The sequence below is a fragment of the Ailuropoda melanoleuca genome, chromosome 4, assembly GCF_002007445.2.
Source record: "Ailuropoda melanoleuca isolate Jingjing chromosome 4, ASM200744v2, whole genome shotgun sequence".
NCBI lineage: Eukaryota > Metazoa > Chordata > Mammalia > Carnivora > Ursidae > Ailuropoda > Ailuropoda melanoleuca.
Window position 1 is genome coordinate 48739549 of NC_048221.1, and position 21623 is coordinate 48761171.

Below are 21623 nucleotides of genomic sequence, written 5' to 3' on the forward strand. Positions count from 1 at the left end.
GCCTCCTTAAAAAAAAAAAAATGCTGGGACGCCTGGGTGACACAGTGGGGTTAAGCGTCTGCCTTCGGCTCAGGGCGTGATCCCGGCGTTATGGGATAGAGCCCCACATCAGGTTCCTCTGCCGGGAGCCTGCTTCTTCCTCTCCCACTCCCCCTGCTTGTGTTCCCTCTCTCGCTGGCTGTCTCTATCTCTGTCAAATAAATAAATAAAATCTAAAAAAAAAACTAAAACGAAAATAAAAAAAAAATTGCTGGCCTGCTGACCCCTGATTTTAGGACTTCTGACCTCCAGAACCTTAAGAGGGAAATTTTGCCTGATTTTACAATAGGTTGTGGTCATTCGTTACAGACGCACAAGGAAAGGAATATGGTTAGAAGTTGGGGTCCTTCCGCCTTGGGTTAGTTTCCTGGGCCTCCGTAGCAAAGTACCACACAGAGAGTGGCTTACACAACAGACATTTATGACCTCACCGTCCTAGAGGCTGCAAGCCTGAGCTCAAGCTGTCAGCAGGGCCGCACTCCCTCCAAAGGCTGTAGGGAAGGGGCGATTGCAGGCAGCTGTCCTAGCGGCTACAAGTGCCTTGGCTTGTGGCGGCTTACCTCCAACCCTCACATCACGTTCTCCCCATGTGTGCGTCTGTGTCTGGGTCCAAATTTTCCCTTTTTGTAAAGACACGGTCATACCGGATGAGTGCCTACCCTACGGAGCTCATCTTACCTGGATCGCCCACCAAGACTCTCTTTCTAAATAAGGCTGGGGGTTAGTATTTCAACCAATCTTTCAGGGGGACACAGTTCAACTCGTACACAATGTGATTCCTAAAACTTGCCATCCTTTACAAAGCCCAAGAAAGAGGGCAAGAGATCCTTCCCTGCAAAAACAAGCAATCCCAATGTCCTCCGGCTGCTCTCCCCCAGCTCACCGCAATCCGCCAGACAGGCCGCCGCCCGACACCACGGGCAGGGCCCACCACCCACTCCCTGTATCTTCATCACACTGTGCGGGTCCTGGCGGCGCTGGAGTGCCTCTGCCCCTGCAAGACAGTGAAATCCTCCCTGAGGGGAGCCTCCTCGGTTCCTTCTTTGCCATGCTGGCCTCCCGGCCTCAGCACCTGCTCCATGCCACGTTGGTAAGTGTGGGCTGGAAGAATGCTCTATTCATCTTCGCTTCCCCTCCGCTGAACCCAGCAAAAACAACAGCACTGAGTCGGTGTGTGTGAAATGAAAAAGTGGCCCCGGGAAACCTTCCGTGGACACAGAGGAGCTGAACTCCTCCTGTTTTCAAACAAGGCACCGTTTACGCAGTGGGGACCTTCTCTGAGTCACCAGGACGCTGCAAGCAGTTCGCATCTGCAGCTCAGGCAGAAGTAAATTGGGGCCAATCCTTTTTGAAGAAGAGACTGAGATCCTATGGGAGATTAAGGGGACACACAGGGAGGAACAGAGGCTTCTCGTGCACGTCAGCACCTCGTGAGCGTGGCAGAGTGGTTCAGACAGAAACATCGCCTGCAGGGCGCCCAGTCTCTAGAACATCAACGGGGTTCTGGGTCAGCTCAGAGAGGCCGAGATGCCAGCCTGCCGCCTGCAGAAGCCCTTCCAGGCATCAGATCTCTATGCATTAATGAAGTCGTGCTGAACACAGAGGCGCCTGCTGTGCTCAGAGAGCAAGGCCTCCTCTGGGTCTGGAAAAACCCCAGCAAACACTAGTCTCATCCGCAGGCACACACAGGCCCTTCCCCAGAGCGCACTCCAGTGTGGTTTTGGAGCAGTGTTGCTGTGGGTCCTTGAGGCTGGCACACATTCCACCCCTTTCCTCTCACCCGGGAGGCAAAGTGACTGCCACCTGAGCCACGGACGGCAGGGGCCAGTCTCCCTGTTTGCTAGAAGGGAATACGGTGACTCGGGTTCATTTACTTACTCTCATTCCCTGATGGAAAGGGAGATGGGGACTCAAGGAACACCAGTGAGGTGCGGGACTCGAGGCAGAGATAGAGTCTTCCCTTGGGTGGAAGAAGAAGGCAGGAGAGCAACTCTGTGGTGGCTCAAACATGGGCAGGGGCTCAGGCGTGGCATCATCCTGCCGTGGCTCTCGTGAGCCTCTCCCCCTCAGCCAAGTTAGCAAACTACAGCCCGTGGGTCAAAATCTGGTCGCCACTTATTTTTATAAATAAAGTTTTACCACCACACAACCATCCCCCTTGATTTATCTATGGTCTGTGGCTGCCTTTGTGCTACAATAGCAGAACTGAACCACTGTGACAGAGATGGTATAGCCCACAGGGCCTAAAGCCAGGGGCACCTCATGGGCACGCGACCCAAAAGGCCCCGAGCTTAGAAGATGCCACAAGCTTAGTTTAATGCTCTGCTGCCACCGTCTTGAAATTTGTAATTATTTTCAGCAAGGGGCCCCACATTCTTATTTTTCACTGGGTCCTGCAAATTACATAGCTGGTCCTGCCTAGAATATTTACCATCTGGCCCCAAAGTTTGCCTACTTTTCCCTGTACTTTTCCAACCCTGACTCCCTTTCACCCTCTGCCTGAACAATTCCAGCCTTGGGAAGCTCAGTCCTTTCTGAAGCAGCCTAGGAGACTTCTGGACAACTGAGAGTCAGCTCTTCCTGGTACTCTTGACAGTAATCCTATCAGCGACCACTATCAAGAGGCCTGCAGTGAGCTGGGCACTGGGTTGAATGAAGCCAAAGTCTGCCACTTACTCACCAGTCCTTGGGACCACTCAGAATAAATCCCTTCCTTTAAGCTTTCATGGATTTGAGTAAGGTTCTTCTGTTCTTCCCCTTCAGTCTTCTCTCCTTCAAACTGACATTGTTCTGTTTCTCATAAGACATGCTTCTAGCTCTTGCAACATCTTACTTACCCTATCTCAACAGGATCTGGTTTCCCAAAACCTCCAGTGGAACATGGAGCCCAAGTGTACCAAACCCCCACTGTAGTCTGACTAGTGCAGAGTTGGGAAGATAAGTCACCTCCATCATTCTGGACGGTATATCTTTATCATGCATCCTGAGATTGCATTGTCCTTTTGGGAAAACATTCTAAAAATCTCCAAAATCTCTGGTAGGAATCAGGTACCAAAATCTGGTAAGAAGGGATGGTGTCCTTATCCTCATTCTATAGAGGAGTAAACTGAAGCTTGGAGGGGAGCGGCCTGCTGATTGGCAGACGGTCAATCACTACCAGTTCTTCTGTCTCCAAATCTTTAGTCCTCCCTCCAGCAACCAACACTGTTCATCTGTAAAATGCAGGAACTGGGTCTCTTCCAGCTCTGGAATGCTGTGATGTGTCTTCTAAATGCAGACTCCAAAAGCCAAGTAGCAAACAGAAAATAGAGGCCCTCTGCCTAGATCTACAACGCCGACGAAAACAAAAAGGTTTCCTTCTCTACGCATCCTAGCCTTACCTCTCTTGGAGACCTCTGTATAAGGGATAAATCTTGCTGGTTAATGCAGCCTTCAATCTGAAAGTTAATTTAGTCTTCAGACTGCAGTGATATGACTCTCCTGGTGAGTCGGTCTATGTCATCTTTCCTATTACTTCCCCTTTTCGCACTCCACAGATTTATGTCTTCTTGTACGTCCCATTTTCAGAGATTTTTCCCTCTCTCCCTGAGCAAGCCAAACAACAACAAAATGCCTTTAAAATAAGAATGCAGCGTCCTCCCCAAAACCCCAGGCACAAAATGGGCTTCGGAAAGTCACTCTGCCTCCTTTACCGTGCTCCGCTGTCAGGAGCATTGCCCCGGCTGACTCGAAAGTGTCCTCTTCCAGAATGTTGTTCGAACATCTCCTCCGCAGGTCATGGGCCCGTGGGTGCGCCGTTAGGGTTGTCCCTGTGTGCGAGGCATGGAGTCCCGGAGTGAGGATCACCGTCCACACCAGACAGCCGGGGACACAGGGCACAGGGAAGGTCAAGAGCCTACCTGAGGTCACGAAACCAGTTAGTGAGGGGCCAGGAGTAGACCTCAGGCCGGAGTTCCCAACAGGTCCTGAGTTAAAGGCTCCTTCCACTCCATGGCCTTTGGAAACAGGATCGTCAGAATGAAACGAGATTCGCTCTTCCCACTCTGCCTCTCTAATTCCACTCATCCTTCTGGTCCCACTGCAGTGCCGCCTTCAGAAACTACTCCCCGTCACCTCAGGCCACCGCATCTCCTTCCTCCAACACCCAAAATGTGTATTAGCTGCCCTACGGCCTCCTCAGCATCAGCCGCCATCTCGAGGCAGCCACCCTTTCACAGGACCAGCGGGACAGCTCAGGCACACCGAGGGCCCCCACGAGGTACCAGTGTGTGGTGAGCCTCCACAAAGCAGCTGCTGTTCTGCTCTTGGCACCATGTTAGCTCCTGTGCCTGTAAACTAGCTACCCTCAAATTCAGTGGCATCCAAAAGGTATGCTCATGGCCTCTGTGGTTTGGATATAGAGAGAGGACGCAGAGCAGTGTGTCTGTCCCACGATGTCCGGGGTTCAGCCAGAAGGCACGGAGGTTTAGGGGTGACTTGAAGCCCAGGACTGGCCTCGTCCAAAGGCTCACTCTCTCTCCCATGGGACAGCCAGTGTTGGCCGCCAGCCGGGGGCCTTGGACCCTTCACACGTGGTCTCTCCACGTGGATTCCTTTGAGCTTCCTCAGCCCCCCGCTGATTTCCAAGGGCAGGAGTCCTGAGAGGAGAGAGCCAGGAAGCTGTATCCTTCTTATGGCCTGGCCCGAAAGTCACAGAGCATCAGTTCTGCTGTGCTCTCTAGGTCAGGATAATCTAAGCCCTGCCCAGATTAAACGGGAGGAGCCCAGACCCCATTTAGCAGAAGAGAGTCAGTCGTCCTGTAAGAGCATAGAGGTGGCCATCTTTGAAAACACAATCGTCCACAGTCATTCCTGTTCACTGTTACCACCACTTCTCCTTCAGGGTGAGCCTCTTCCAGGCAGCCCCTCCTCCGACCCTTGTGAATTACTCCCGCCCCAGCTGCCCTGGCTTTTACCAGACACGTCCGGTCCTGCAGTGGACAAAACTCGAGCTCAGGCTCAGATCCCTGCCGTATCCCACGTGAACACAGGCAGCAACACTTTCTTTGTCCTGACTCTTCACAGGAGAAGGTCCATATTCCCACGACCTGGGGGCCCAGGCAGGGGGGTAAAGGAAATAAACAGATAATTCCTAAGAGAGTTAGCAATAGAGTTTTCTAGTTGCCTACCATTTATCCCTAGTGATGCTGTGGGGGCTATTTGCATTTCCTAGCTTCATTTGCCAAGAAGGATGGTCACTGACAAATAAACAAAACTTGTCAAGTGGGACTTCTGGGAAAGCTTTCTAATGGAAATGACTTAGCTGGCAGATGCCTTTTCCTGGTGCACCCTCGCCCCTTTTCCTCTTTCATCTGATGGCTGGAAGAGCGGCAGCCACCTTGTGCCTATGAGGTGTCTGTAAGAAGAGCAGAAAAGAAAGGTGGAGGTCTGGGAGTCTGATGACATAATGGAGCTTCCACAGTAGTTCTGAACAATCTATTTGTACTATGTAGAGAGAGGGGAAAGCCCCCACCTTGCACCAGCCACTAGTATTTTGCATTTTCTTAGATAGTAGCCAAGAGCAATTACTGACAGAGTCCAGCTTTTTGCCTTGAGCTTTCTGACTGTCTTCCTGCCTCAAACTCAGCCAGCTCTACCTACCAGTGACCCTCCTCAAGCATCATTCCAATAGACCCTCTGCTGCACTGAAGTCTTCAAGGCTTCCCAATACCTCCGTAACATCCGTACCTTTTAGGGGGCGCCTAGATGGCTCAGCTGGTTAAGCAGATGGGTAGGTATCTGCCTTCGGCTCAGGTCATGATCTCAGGGTCCTGGGATTGAGCTGAGCCCCAAGTCAGGCTCTCCCTGCTCAGTGGGGAGCCTCCTTCTCCCTCTCCCTGAGCCCCGCCCCCTCTTCTTATGTCCCTGCCCCTCTCCCTGTGCTCTTCCTCCCCTCTCCCTATGCACTTTCCCCCTGCTCGTGCTCGCTCACTCTCTCGCTCTCATAAATAAATAAAATCTTTTTTAAAAATCCATATGCTTTAGTATGACATTTGGGACCTTCCTACCCAGGCCCAAGCTCAGCCTTATGTCCTGCCTCACCCCCACCAGGCAACCAGGCCCTGGTTGCATAATTCTTGGCATCCTAGTTCACACCAGTCCTCTGATACCTGTGGTCTTTCCACCTGAAATGTTCTAGGTAGTGAACTCCTGCTTGCCCTTCAACACTTAACTCTAAAGCCACCTCCTCTAGGAAGTCTTCCCTGATGCCCTCAGAGTAAGTTGTTGCCTCCAGTGGACCTCTTGGGGCAAGTTCTTTGTAAATATCACTTGCCACACCTTATCATAATTACTTATATTTTATTCAGTCTGTCCCCATAGACTGTGAATGCCTCCAGGCAAGACAGAACCTGATTGATCTGTTTGTCACCAGCTGTTAGCAAATCCTGAATGAATGAGTGGGAGGGTGGGTGAATGGACGCACAGAACCTGGCACCTGGGGACTCAGAGTCTTCATCCTTCAGGCTGTGGGGGCCTTGAGTGATGTTTGAGGACCCAGGAAAACTGAGAAGGCACCTAAGAGAGGAACATCCCACCAATGTCCATGCAGTGTCTGGGGCCCACGGGCACCCTGGAAACTGTCACTAGGGGCAGAGCAAAGGGCAGCATAAACATGGACTTCATGTCCCCTCCATGTGGCATCAAGAAGGCGTGGGAGAGTGGGCAGCCCCGTCAGTGGTCTGCTTCTCTGCCTCCCCCACTATCCATCAACTCCCCTCCAGGGGAAAGCCCAGAAGTAGGAAAGACTCAGCCCTGCTCCAGACCACGAAACATCAGGGCCAGGTACTAACTACTCCAATGAGAATCCCTACCAGACAGCATGTCAGTTCCTGAAGCCCTTTCCCACACGCGAACTCACCTCCTCCTCTCTGCGAGGGCAGGCAGAGCCCCGACTGTTATTAGCACGGCCCCATTCTCCAGGTGGGAGCACAGTGGGCCAGAGAAGCGAAGCCTTTCCAAGCTCCCAGCCGGCAAGGGGCAGAGCTGCGGACCAACCCCGCCTCCCCTCCCAGAGCGGATGGCACGCTGTTGGCAAGGGGCAAATTCCAGGGCCTGCACCAACAGCCAAGCCGCCCCACGGCCCACGGATGCCAAAGCCTCTGCTCTCTCTCGGGTGAGGCCCAGCGCCCACGGCAGCCCCTGTAAGGAGTGCTGGGCCTTCCAGCAGAGCCCCAGTCTTAATTTTAGCTTGGAGGCCTGCCACAGAGGCTTTAGTGAGAGGCAGGCTGAAGTTATGTGGGACAGCTGTCAGCTGGCATGCTGGGTGGGGCCTGTTTAGCCGGCAGGGGCACAAGTCTGGGGACACTGAACTGTGTCCCTGCCCCAAGTCTTTTCAGCCCCATTGGCTGCACAGCTCAGATCTCCTGCTGCGGTCCACAGCTCCACAATGATGGCCGAAGAGCACACAGACCTGGAGGCCCAGATTGTCAAGGACATCCACTGCAAGGAGATTGACCTGGTGAACCGAGACCCCAAGAACATTAACGAGGATATAGTGAAGGTAGGCTCGGCGGGCCTGCCTGGCCGCCACTGCCCGGAGGGTGTCGGGTGTGCAGAGCGTCTGGGCACAGGACAGGGGAGGGCTCTGCTCCATGCACAACCATGACTGGCTTCCCTGATGAGAGGCCCTGTTCCTCAGTCTTCTCCAAACCCTCCCTCAAAAGCCAGCATGTACACCCCCAAAGAATGTTTAGCATAAATAGGAGCAAAATCTTAGCCGCATATACGTGACGCACGTGTTGCCTGGGGCGGGGAGGAGAGTCACAGAGGCAAGTGCCTCCGTACTACTCCCAGGCTCTTCCCATTAGCTCCTGGCCCTCATCCCTGGATGAAGACCAACGGGTGGCCAACTTGGGCTCTTTTCCGTGCCAGGGGTTATTTCTGCGGTCTCCGAGGTGGGCGCAGGGTTAATCCCCAGAGGGTGGCTTCCATTAGGCATTAATTCCCCCAGAACACTGCCCTGTGTCCACTGCCCATGGTGTGGGGACCATGCCCGACACTCATGCCAGCTCCCTGCCTGACCCCAGGTCCTGCAGCCAGGCCAGGGCAGAGGCCTCTCAGAGGGCACTGGGCTCCCGAAAAGCAGCGCTCAGAGAACAGTTACCCAGCCTTTGGGGTGTCTCCCCGACAGCCACTGCCTGAGTCAGCCTAACTTTCCCCATCTGGATGCCACTAGCAGCCTGGCCGCCTCCAGGCCCACACCCTCACCCCAACCTCCTCCTGGTAGCCAGCCGCGGGGATCTTTCAGCAGAATTCCTGGAAGCAGGGTGCCCCACCCCCAGCATCGGAGTCACTGGAAGGGCTGTTAAAAGGGCAGGTGCCTCGGGCCCCCCTGGGTCCTACTAAACACATCAGAATCACAGATCAGCCCTGACGAGTAGAAATATAATGCGACCCATTATACAATCACCCGATGTCATTTTACGTTTTCTAAGCAGCCACAGTTCTACAGAGGAGAAACAAACAGGTGAAATTAACTTCCGTGGTATTTTTGATGTAACCCAATATTTCCAAAATAGTATCATTTCGCATGTAACTAAGACAATTATCAATGCACTGTTTTCATCATGGAGGTCCAGCGTGTAGCTTACACTTAGGCTGTCTATCAGTTCAGACTCCACATGGATCAGAAGTCCTTGTTCTGTCTGAAGATCTCATAAAATGTACAGGTGAAATCGAGTCACAGGCCCAAGTCGTTCCAAACCATTAAAAAGTTTTCCCATCTCAGAATGAAGTACTGCTTTTTACATTTGAATTAAAATTGAACAAGATTTAGGATTCTTCTGTTGCCCTGGTCATAGGTCAAGTGCTCAAAGCTCATGGCCACTGGACTAGACCGTGTGGCTCTGGGCTTGAGCGGAAGCACAGCCCCTATGCTGTCATCCCTCGGAGGGATACTTCCCATGCCCGATGAACTCTAACTTCTCCCCATGGCTTTCAAGCCCCAACGCGATCTGGCCCCAATCTTCTTCTTCCACCTTCCAGCTCCCATGCCAGGAGCCAGCCATACCAACCGTAACATACTCCTGTGTCTATACCAGGAGCACCCTCCCCCTCTCCTCCCTGCGGTGAATGCCCTGCTCACTTTCAAGATCCACCTCGAATGCCACCTCCTCCAGGAAGCCTTCCTCAGCTCCTGTAGACAGTCAGTCGCTCCCTCCTCCATGCCCCAACTTCCCTCAGGGCATTTCCCCGTCATAGCTTATACTATGTTATTATTGCATTTATCGGTATCATTAATGGTAGCAATAAGGTAATTATGGACCAGTGTGAGAAGTGCCACAAGGGGGAAATTACTAGACAAATGTAAAATAGTATCATTGTGGTTTGTGCGGTGTGGTCTGGAGGACAGAGTCCCAAACTTGGCTTTAAAAGACCTGGTTTTAAATCTACTCTCTTCTACCTAAAAGCGATGACCCTGGACAAGCCACCTAGGTTTTCAGGACCTGCCTTTCCCTCTGTAGAGTGAGCATAATATCATTTACCTCCACCAGGTACAAGATTCTCAGAGCATCACTGTGCAAATAAAAGTATAATGTGAGGAATAAAAGAAATAAGGGATCTGAAAGTGCTTAACAGTCGCTGGCACGCGCAAGGGTGTGACAAATGGGAGCGGAGTTGAAGCTTGCAGGAGCGTGCAGGACAGGACAACGAAGCCATGGGCCAGCTTTTACGGCCAGGCTTCCCTCCGGCGGTCCCTAGCCTGCTGCTGGGGCTGGAGAAGAGGACCCCAAGGGAGAATGTGGATTCTGAAAGAGACCCACAACGGCTGACAAGTGTAGAGAGGCTCTCAGGCCCCACGGAGCCCGGAGCGAGCCGGCTCCAGGCTTCAGGCCCAGGTTCTAATCCGAGGGAGGGATGGGGGCAGCCACACACAGACAGCTGCCTATGCAGCCTCCCGGGGGCTGCAAGCAGTCTCTCCCGAACCCCAGAGAACATCCCGCAGTGGCTGAGCAAAAGGCCCTGCAGATAATCTTGCCGAGCGGAGATGATTATTTGTTATATTTATTGGACGTTCCCTGGTTTGGGGAGTTATTTGATTTTCTTTTGTTTTGAATAACTGAGAAATGAGAAAGTTCTGAAATTCAGAACGAGGATCATAAAACAGAGTCAGATAAGTAGCACAAACAGGTCAAAGCAGACTTGGGTTTGTGTATGGTCTGTGAAAGGATAAAGAAAAGGAAGAAAGAGACAGGAGAGCCGGCTAGGCAGGGGGCCTGTCTGAACGGGAGCCTGAGGCACCTCGCGTCTTCTTTCGTCAACTGGGGCAAAGACAAGACGGAGGGAGGAGGCAGGAAAAGGAAGTGAGGGGGTGAGAGAGACGGAGAGAAAGAGGAACAGGCAGAGGTGGAGTTGAAGGCTCAGGGGGGACCTGTCAGCGTGGTTTCACCAGCGCTAACGGGCTTCCCACGGGCTAGAATGGGAGACAGAGAAAGATGCTGGAAGAAGACCGAGCTACAGAGACCCAAGTTCTGGCCCCAGCCCCGGCACAGGCTTGCGGTGTGACTCCAGGGAAATCCCTTTCCCTCTCTGGCCTGAGTCCTGGCGTCAACAGAGGTTGGGTGGCGAAGAGGGAGACCTGTCCCCTCTGCCAGCAGCTGCCGAGGTTTCACATAGAAAAGCCAAGGATGCAGAGCAGGAGATGGACCCATGATGTCTGTGGATTTGACCCCCAGCCAACCAGAGGGGCTCCCTTTTGACTTTCCAGTTAAAACTTCCCAAACTTCCCCAACGAAGCCCTGGTAAGGCTGGAAAATGAATGCCAAAGGCAAAGGGAGAACCCTGAACAGCCCAACAGATTTGAACTGTGGTCCCCAAGGTTCACGGCTGGGTCTTGGGTAAAGGGGAGGCCCCTGGGATTAGAGCTGAGGATCTGGGGTGAGCACACCCCATTCCCTCCACCCTCAACTGTCACCACCACTCACAGAGTACGGATTCCACGAATCATTACTGAGGGCCTACTACGTGCCAGGTCCTGCACTATCTCAGAGGAGATGGTGATAAGCACGACAGACCCACTGCGCATGAGCCCCCGTGCCAGGCTCTGGGGGATGGGAATGTGCAGCAGCGGTCCCCAGGGCTCTGCAGCCTTCCCTTCAGACCCGCCTTGGAAACCTCCAGTCCTCTTCTCCAGGCATTCCTGTAGGACCGCAGCCCCACCTCAAAGGCCTCTCAGTTCTTTCTGAAAGGGCTCAGGGCTGTCTCCCAAATCCACACCAAGGGACCCAGATCCTAAAGCAGGAATGCTTGAGTCCAAAGTGTCACACAGGTCTTTCACCTTCAGGCCCCAACCTCTCTCCCCACAGCCGCTCAAGGTCAAACAGGGCATGGGGCCAGACATGACCCAAGCTCATCCTACAGTTTCCCACCCCCCTCCAACCTACATCTGCCACTAAACACCCTCCTCCCTCAGAAAAACACACAAACCGCACCCTTTGCCTATCAGCTCAGGCTAAGAAACACCCAAAGGACCCAGCAGCCACCAGTTCTACAAACTCTGCTCCCAGTTTGGGTCCACCTAGACAGCCCATTGCAGAAAGACAACACTAACCTGGTACTTCCTCTTGAGAGGAATCCAACCCAACTGAGAGGATGAGCCTCAAATAATGAGACTATCTGGGAGAAGGTGCTAAACACCGTAAATTAGTGCCTGACGAAGTGTCCCAGAGTTTAAGGGAGGAAGACCTCACTCTCGTCTGGGAAAATCAGGAGCCAGCTTCATGGGGAGACAGTAAAAACAAAATGGGGGAAAAATTAAAATGTGAATAAGGCTTTCGAAGAAGAGGGAACAAAATAAGCAAAAGCCATAATATTGAGAAGGATGTTGGGTGGCATTGGCAAGCGTGAGAGATGGGTATTGCCACTACCTCCTAGAACTGTGTCCATGGCAGACATTACTAATGGATCCCAGCACTCCTCCAGGAAGCCATGGACCGCTGGTGAGGCAGAGCTGGCACACAGAGGAAACCTCTTTGCTACTCTGCCAGCTGAAGAATGACAGGACTAAGTGCATCTGAAAGAGAATTTGTGGGAGAAAGCAGAAGGGGCAGGTTGAGAATGGGTTATGGAAGGTCACCCGACCTGCTACTCATTCCCTATTGGCAGTTTCTTCCTTTTGGACATGTCTGGTCCCCTGTCAGGTACCTCTCGGAAGGGCTACATTGGACTAACTCACACTGAGTATTTATAATTTAGCGTTACGGGGACTCCTAGGTATTAAGTCATCTAGCTTTTCAAAAGGTGGTCCACTTTCTTGGGGAGCTGGTTAAAATGCAGATTTCTGGGTTCTGCCACCAGAAATTCCTATTTGGTAGGGCCAGTGAATGGTTTGCACTCTCAAGTACAAACGAGTCCCCCTTGTCATGTAGAAGAGAAATCTGGAGTCCCGAGTTATTACCAGTTGTCCCTAAAGATGCACTGTGTTAGTTAACCATTGCTAGGTAACAAATCACCCCAAACTCAATGGCGGAAAGCCACAAGCATGTGACGGTCTCCTACAGTTCCATGGATGCCACTGGGCAGTTCCACTGCTCTCACTGGTGGCCTCTCAAGTGGCAGCAGCCACCTGGGGCCTCTGCTGAGCTGGCTCCCTCCTGTGCCTGGTGCCTCAGCGGGGCTGGATGGAAGGCAGGGCACAGCTGGGAGGCTGGGAGGCTGGGATGGCTGGGTCTCTCTGTCAGGCAGCCGCTCCACCAGACTCTAGCGCAGGGGAGAGTAGTGGACTTCTAACTCCACCAGTCTCTACATCAGGGTATACAGGTGGACTTTTAATATGGCAGGTCAGGACTCCCCAAGGCAGAAACTTCCAGGCGTCTGTGAGGCTTAGTTCTGGACCTGGCACGGCATCCCTTCTACTGCATTCAGGTGAATAAAGCGAGTCCTAGGGCAAGCCCAGACTCAGTATGGGATGAGGAGACGCAAGGGCTTAAACGCGCAGAGCCATGACTAATTGGGGGTCATCTTTGGAGACTGGTTAACCCCTCACCAAAAAAGCTGGCAAAATACTAAATAAAAGATACATGGCCGGAAACTACCTACAAGGGCCACATCGTGAGCATTGGTTTGGTTCCCTCAGATTATATAGAGTTCTATTATTGTTACCAGTCATAACACAAGAAGCAAAGCTTTGCCATTTTTCAGCTGTTTTACAGCTATCACCTCATTTTAGCTTCCTACTGTATCGGCCCATGCTTCTCAAATTATCTGGGTGAAGGGCCAGTTTTATTATTATAATTTCAATTTATTAAACCCCAATATTTAGGTAAAATTCAACAGAAATGAATTACTAGGGAAATGAAATGAGAAATAGGCATCTACAATGTAAGCCCCAATTTTTTATTATTATGAGAGTTACCGGACATACAATGAGTGGCTCAAATTTCTATGACTATTTCTAAATGCTTACTCTGAACTTCTCTACATACCTTGTTGGGAAGAGGGGCTCTGGACCACCCTTAAGTACCAAGGTACTAGGCAAGGAAACTAAGACCCCACAAAACTAAGCCTCCCCCCCTTGGGTGTTCTGACTCCAAATCAAACTCTGAGTCACTAGGGATCTTGGCCCAATCCTCTTGGTATAGTTTAAGAACAAAACAAAACAAACAAACAAACCAGAGGCCCAGAGAGGGAAAGCATCATGCTTCAAATCACACAGTAACTCAGTGGTCAAGTAGAGACTGGCCCCAGATGTCTATCCCTCCGCCTAGAGCTGTTTCCCCACCCACAGACACTCTGTCTGAATTGTCCAGGGCCCAGGATGCCCAAGGACTGAGTCACACAGGAATCTGGAGAGGTATTTTTGACAGGGGGTGGCTGCTGGCCTCCCCTGAATCCTCTGGTGAAGCCCAGCCTTGTTGTCCTGCACCCTTCCCCACCCTCTTGAGGCTGTGGGGGCTGCGCTGGCTTGTTCCAATTAATCAACTGGCTCTCTCGCTGTTCCAAAAATAAATATGTCAGAGAAGCGGACACTGACTGAATGGGCAGCCACCGTCACCCTCCCCACCCTCTACCCTCCATCCAATTGCACACCCAGCTCTGAGGCTCGGTGGACAGGTCCAGCACCCACCCCACCACCCTCCCAGAAAAAGCCATCTCCCCTCCACTTTAGAAACGAATTAGGAAATGAAGTCACTCTGTGCTTCTGATACACTGGCATGACTGCCTAGGACCTGCCCGAGCCGGGTCTTATAAATACCTCCCCAAGTAGGCGCTGTGACCAAAGCTGTCCCAAGGCCCAACCCGACTTCGGGGAACAGCTGAGCCTGCCCGCACAGCCCATCCCTCCGAGAGCACGCTCTCCAGTTCCCAGAAAACGAGCAGTCGCCCCATGCACAGTGCCCAAAGGCAATTACAGGGAATAATTCAAATGTCAGCACCGATGTCTTCTGAAATAATAATCAAAACACCACAGAATGGTCCCGGGTAAAGAGATTATTACCGTAAACAGCAAATGAGGGGGAAACAGGAACCGCCCCCATCTCACCGGCGCAGGCGGAGGCGTGCGTGCACGTGCACGTAGGTAGGACCGGGTAAGTTGCAGAATTACTGTACTTAGGATCTGGGGCGTCAACAGCTTTTCTGAGATATATTTTCATAGGAATGTGAGAGCAATGGACACATATTTACTGTCACTGAGCACCTGCCACGTGCCAGGTACTGTGCTGAGCACTGCCCAAGAGGTGGTACGCCTAGCAGAGTGTGGGTGCTGAATAAACCCATGGTTGGATGGATGGAGGGACGGACGTGTGGACGTCTATGGATGGATGGACAGACCCATGGATCGATGCGTGGATGGACGGATGGATGAGAGATGGATGGGTGGGTGAAGAGATGGTTGGGAGGGTGTGAACGGATGGTTATTTCTATTCCTCATAACAAGGTTGTAAGAAATAGCAAGCCCATTGTACAGATGAGCAAGTGAAGCTCAGGGGTGTAAGGCACCTGCCGAAGTCGCTCATGAGAGCAGCACGCGTGCCAGGGTGCAAAGCCACCTTTGGGGCTCTACCACCCCCTTGAAGAGAACACTCTGTGACAGCGCACAACAGCAGCTAACGGTGATTACTCCGGGATTCTGTGCCAGGCAGTGTTCTGAGTATTTCAATGTCTGAAATTATTGAATCCTCCAACAAACTTGACGAGATGACTCCAGGAAGCTGAAGCGCAGAGAGGCTCGGCCCTCTCGCCGCAGGCTACAACCCCAGTAAGCAGCCGAGCTGGACTCCAGCGTCCGCGGTGTGACTGCGGACAGGCTCTCTTCCACGCCGCCGCCCCTCCCAGGCCACACACAAGTAATCAAATGTGTTGAAAGGCGGAGTGCACGGGACTAACTGAACAAAGCAGGCTGGGCTACAGAGGAGCGGGGCTGGCGGCGGGAAGCAGGGGACGGGAGCCCTGCCTTGGGGAACGTCTCTCTGCTCCACGGGGACCAGACCTCTGACGCTGCATAGCCAGCATCCGCCTCGGGGTCTGACCCTGGCTGGGCTGGTGTGGACAGCTTAGATGAGAATCAGGATGCCTGGATTCAGTCTGGGCTCTGCCTCCCACCTCTGGGCTGTCTGCCCTCCTGTGGGGTGAGAAGGCAGGGCTGGGTCATCTGTGGGGAGGGGAGGCACCATCCTAAGGAACAGCCACAAGAAGGGCCAAGGAGGCCACAGGCACTGAGTGGGAGAGCGAAGGAAGGAGGAAGTGCCTGCTGGAACAAGACAGGGAGGCACATCTCCGCCCTAATATCTCCTTCTTCTGGCAAAGTTCCTGGGGCTGCCCCATGCTCCGGAAGCCAGCCTGGGTGCTAAGATGCATCAGGCCATGATGGAGGAGCGGCAGGCTGCAGAGGTCAGAACGCCTCAGTGGACAGGACCCAGGCCCTAGGGATCTAACCGAACCTCAGTAATCATTATGGGTGGACCCAGGTCAGGGTTGGAATGTCCCCCAGGCCTATCCTCCCCAGTTTCTTAGATTTGAAAGCTCCCCCAAGAAACAGCAACTCTGAATTTCTGCCCCATATAAACCAAATAGAGAAGATGCCAGCCCTCTCCATCCACTGCCCAAAGCCATGAGATGTTCCTCAACCAACTTGGGCCTTCTTTTCCAAATATCCAGCACACCAGTTTTCCATCTCTGCCTCCAAACCTCACAGTCCACCAAATTCCCAGCATGCCACCACCTCCCAGAAGCCCTCCAGAAACAAGTACTATCTTTCTGAGATGAGAACCATATTTATATTCTTTCCTCCAGCCTTGCCCTTCTGCCCGGGGTGGGGGGGGGACTTTAAGAGGTTAAATGACCTCTGCTGAACCCCAGCAGAGACAGCTGGAGGCTGAGATTTACAGAGGGTCCTAGAAGGCCCTACTGACTGAGTCAGTTCTTCACATCACCTGCAGCCTGAAATCCCAGCCTGTCAACTTTGCCCCCCATGAACATACCATCCCCTGGGTGAGACCTTATCCTGTGCCCTCTCCAGGGAGACCCAGTGATCTGAGGCGCAGCACAGGAGCTCAGAATACACTCATGTGAGAAAAACAGGACTAGCCATTGTCCATGCAACAGGGGTATGTCTGCTCCCTTCCTCCAAAAAAGTCACCCCAGAAAGAAAAGCACCAAAGCAATGATATTGTTACTACTAGAGAAATACAAACTGGAGATGCTTTTGTTTTCTTTTTACTATTTCCTGAATTTTCTGCAATGTGGCTAGGTCATTTTGTAATGAAAAGTAATTTGAATAGTAATTCTGTGCCCCGATGAGAGGATCCCCTAGAAGACTGATGTTTGAGCTCTGCCCCCTCTCCCCCCCGCCGAGGCCCCACAGGTGACCCCTCCACCCTCGGTCTGATGAGTTTGAGCCTTCATTCAACCAGCTTTCATTCAAATGACCCAGGAGCACAGAAGATGGTCATGTCCCCACTTTACAGACACAACAGCTAAGGCTTAGGGATGCTAAAGGACATCGCATATGAGAAAGCAGCTATGATGGTGTTTAAAGCATAATGGCAACTCAAGAAAGGTTAGTTACATGACTCGGCTGAAAGTAATCTTTTTTTTTCAAGTTTACTGATTATTTCTTCCCACTACCCAAATGGGGCCTCAACCACCATTTCGGTGGAATGTGTGAACTGGATTCTCTGAGCGCCCATGCTCCTTCCAGCTGAAAGGTGGACTGGGGTGGGCAGAGCAGGGAGGGAAAAGTCTGAGGTCACCGTGGGACTAGGGTGAGGTGTGTCGGGCCTGTCCGGCCTAACTCGGCACCAGACACCTTTACGAGCCAGGACGGCATGGCCCTCACTTCGCCACATGCCAGATCCTGAAATAGCTCTCAGACTTATGCTCCTCTCTCTAACCCACCACTGTCACCCCAAACCAGCCTGGCAGCAGGTCCCGCCTGGAATATTGCCACAGCTCCCTACTGGACCCCATCTGCATCCTCTCTCCCAACACCACCAGCCCAGCCAGACGCTCAAAATTCAGATCAGAGAGCAGAGAACAGACTGGTGGTTGCCGCAGGTGGGGTGCGTGGTGAGTGAAGGGGGTCAGAAGGAACAAACCTCCAGTTATAAAATAAATGAGTCGTGGGTCTGTAAGTTACGGCATGGTGACTATACGGCACCATACTGTGCGGCACATATGAAAGGTGCTAAGAGAGCAGATCCTCAAAGTTCTCATTACGCACACAGATTGGAGCTGCGCATGGTGACGGACATTAACTACACTTCCTGTGGTGATCATCTCCCAAATAGAAACACCTGAACCATTATGTTGAAACTAATAGAATGTTATATATCAATTGCACCTCAATAAAAAAAAATCAACCCCAATCGAGTCAAGCCAGTCCCTGCGCAAAAGCCTTCGGACACTGCTCATCACAGTGGCTGGCCGGCCAGGCCCCTCCGGCCTCACTCTGGCCACACTGGGCTTGCACTTGGCCTTCTGGAAGCACTTGCATCACCCTGAGGGCACACGCTGTCCATCCCATGAGGTCCTAGCCATGCCCAATGTGCTTTTCCAGCCCTCGCCCCTCCCCCCACCTGGCTACCTTTGGGGACCAGCCTAGCTAGATGTTTCCTCCCCACCCCCAGGATGTCCAACTCTCTAGGATCATAAAATCACAGAATGCAAGAACCACGCCTCTAGGCCTGCCTCTAACTTCCTGGTGGCTTGCAAGTCACGCAACTCCCCAGGGCCTGTCTATCCACCCATAAGATGAGGGAGTGGCCCAGCTCCGTGCCTCACCTCACTGCTCCCGGGCAGCACTGGCATCACCTGGGAGCTTGTCAGAAATGCAGTCTCAGGCCTCACCCCGGCCATGCTGGGTCAGGATCCCCCGTGGTGGGGCCCCGCCAGCAGGTGCAAGCAGCCCTCCAGAGCGTTCCGACACCGGCACACAGAAGCATAGGACGTGGGTGGACGTTGTGACTGAAAGATTGCCCTTCCCACCCCCGCAGGTGGATTTCGAAGACGTGATCGCAGAGCCCGTGGGCACCTACAGCTTCGACGGCGTGTGGAAGGTGAGCTACACCACCTTCACGGTGTCCAAGTACTGGTGCTACCGCCTGCTGTCCACGCTGCTGGGAGTCCCGCTGGCCCTGCTCTGGGGCTTCCTGTTCGCCTGCATCTCTTTCTGCCACATCTGGGCGGTGGTGCCGTGCATTAAGAGCTACCTGATCGAGATCCAGTGCATCAGCCACATCTACTCCCTCTGCATCCGCACCTTCTGCAACCCGCTCTTCGCCGCCCTGGGCCAGATCTGCAGCAACATCAAGGTGATGCTGCGGAAGGAAGTGTAAGGCCAGGTGGGGGCGATGGGGGTGGCGGAGCAGGGGGAGTCAGGCCAGGCTGGCCCCACAGTACTGCTCCGAGGGCCTGCTGGTGAGCGCTTTCTCTCTGGGGACTGCTATTTCCCCCCAAGATGGAAGCACACGGTTTAGGGACACCGGAAAGAAAAGACAGGCCTGCCGCAGGACCCCGGTGGCCTTTCGGCGTGTCCCCTGCCCCACCTCGATGCCCCCGGGGACCGGGAAGGAGGAAAGTGAGTTTGCTAAGAGGCAGCTACTGCAAGTCTTTGCATCCGCTTGTACTGTCACAGCACAAACCAGCACTAGGTTCCCACCTGCAGTCCACCTGTCCATGCATGGCGCCCGGGAGAGCTACCAGCGACTCGTGGCATTAGGAGGGTGGCTCCAATAAAGGGTTTTGGCTGCATTTGGGGAATGCTGTACTTTGTGTGTGTCCATAAGGCAGGTGCGTGTCCTGATGAGCTCCAAAAATAGTTTGCTGCCCTGAGAAACGAGCGGGGCAAGTTGGTTGGCCCTCCCCTTGGCCAAATTCAAGAACCAGAACAGTGGGGTTCCTCTTGGGCTTCTTCTTATTCGCTGGGTTTCTGCTCCGCCATATTCCTTAGGCGGTTATTTCCCATTGAATTCTGTTGCTCTGGGCCAGCCAGTGGTCACCAACAGAAGAAAATGGCCCTTGGCCTGGAAGGGGTGGGAGTCCCTCCCTGGGCACCACCAAGGGCAGGGCCTAGGTTCAAAACTCTCTGAACCTCCCCTTTGGCTCACCAGACCCCTGAGCCCCTAGCACTCCTGTTTGGCACATGCACCCCTTCAGCCTTCAGAAATGTGATGAGGGCAGAAGGTCCAATTTGTGTGTCTATGGACTCACTATAGACACAAAAAACAATCGCAAGGGCATGTCCCACCTCCTCCTCACCTAACCCCACTGGGGGAGAAAACCAGCAACCTTACATTCTTCAGAGATGTTTTTCCCAAGAGTGTTATCCAGAGCTTAGTCCTCAGAAAAAAGCGGGGGATGGCTTTTGTGATTACATTTGTTTGGAAAATGTTCTACATTTCTCCCAGAGATTTTTCAGTAGACATCAGTACGTTAAAGGCTCTGACAAGCCCGCAGTAAAGAAAACTGTTCAGGCCAGTGTCTCCCAATCTCACTTGGCTTTTTTTCCCCCATGTAACACCCATTTAAGTCTCATAAAATGATGGTTCCACAGTTTTCAGAGGCATCACCTCGTTGGTGCCTGGCCATGAGCCCAACGGGTCTTGGGGGGCAGTGCAGTGGAGTAGATTGGGAAACGGCACAGGCAGTCTCGGTTCCAGTCCTGTCTCTCCTCCCAGTTGCCTTCTCTGGTCTCAATTTCATCATCCATAAAGTGATCCCTAATGTCCACCTCAGCCCTAAAATTTTTGTTTTTTCTAGTATCTTATGTCATTTTCAAACACAGAGGAAGTTGAAAGGGTTTGCCGTGAACACCTGTATGCACACCATCCAGGCTCGACAATGAAGGTTTTACTGCTCCTGCTTTGTCATAGCTCTATCTATCCACCAACCTCAGCTTTCTTTATGCATATTTATTTTTTATGCATTTCAAAATAAGCTTCAGATATCCCTAGTTTTACTACTAAATACTTCAGCAGTCATCCCTTAGTTTTTTCCGGGGGGGGGAAGATCCAGCCCAGAAAAGTCAGCAGACTTGCCAGAGGCATCCAGCAGGCCAGCACTGGAGCACGGCAGGTCCTGCCCACCACTCTTTGCTCACTGCTGGGGCTCTTCTCATTCTCAGGTGGTCTCAGCGAGTCCAGGCTCCTCCTGCTGAAAAGGTTTAAAGTCAGTATTACTTACATCCTCCTTGACGGGGCTGCCCTTTCAAACATCTCTTGAAGGCATTAGGCCATCAGCTTCAGACTTGGAATCTCGGGTTATGCAGAGATTTTTCACCACCTTGACATTTTCTATAACCTGATTTGACTACAACTCCAATTTTTGAAGCTTGCTCGCTTTCTCTAGGGGCAGACTATAGCAGGTGCTCAATTACCCGTGAAGTTCACAGAACAGGAGAAAGGGCACACATTTAAGATGCATGTATGTCTGAGGACTTCTGTTTATTCCAGGAATCTCCTGGAGAAGTAGCAGAAAGAACAGCACACTGGGGGGCATAATGACAACAGGCCGGAGGAGGGAGGTGGAGTTCCACTTTCTCTCATATACTACATTCAGCTCATGAGGGACTCTTGCTCAAAATGCAGCTCCAGACTGTGAGTCCGTGGAGCCCAGGAATGAACACGAACCCTTCTGTGGTTCTGCAGGTGGCCCCCTTATCTCACTAGAAGAAATATGAGTTAGGGACCCTTCGAGGTGACAATCTAGAATCCTATTATCTCCAGAATTAGACGGTGGCACAAGAGGTCCGTGCCTGGGTCTTAGAGTCTCTTTTGATGGAACTCTGATAAATCGTGACCGAAGACAATGGGACCAGGTCCCCCACCCCCACCACACCCCAGGTGTACTTCTGTCATAATCGTGCAGAAAATTCTGCCACCCCGCAGGGGAATCCATGTCCACAAGCCACCAGACACCATCGCTGTTTTAGGGAGGGAGAAAGGGGGCAAAGCAACGTAGGAAAAAAATGGTTATTCAGTGCGCCTTCAATAAAGCAGTTGATGAAGCAGACATCTTGGTATTGGCCACCTCATTCACCACCAGGCACAGTCCACAAGGGTACCACAAAAATCACCATGGTAGAACAAAATCAAGGAATCCACATT

At 52.4% G+C, this 21623-nt stretch overlaps 1 protein-coding gene across 1 annotated transcript; it reads left to right on the top strand.

Annotated features, from left to right (window-relative positions):
• Positions 1–7358: 7358 nt before the first annotated feature.
• CAV3 (caveolin 3) lies at positions 7359–19536 on the top strand. Its single transcript, XM_002920378.4, has 2 exons — positions 7359–7579; positions 18513–19536. The coding sequence occupies exons 1-2, from the start codon at positions 7466–7468 to the stop codon at positions 18852–18854; spliced, it is 456 nt and encodes a 151-aa protein (XP_002920424.1). The 5' UTR covers positions 7359–7465; the 3' UTR covers positions 18855–19536.
• The last annotated feature ends 2087 nt before the right edge of the window (positions 19537–21623 follow it).

Bases quoted from the DNA above. Each gene is read 5' to 3' on its own strand.
- CAV3 (XM_002920378.4), top strand. From the start codon at position 7,466: ATGATGGCCGAAGAGCACACAGACCTGGAGGCCCAGATTGTCAAGGAC. The intron at 7,580-18,512 runs GTAGGCTCGGCG...CCACCCCCGCAG, and splicing joins TTAACGAGGATATAGTGAAG to GTGGATTTCGAAGACGTGAT.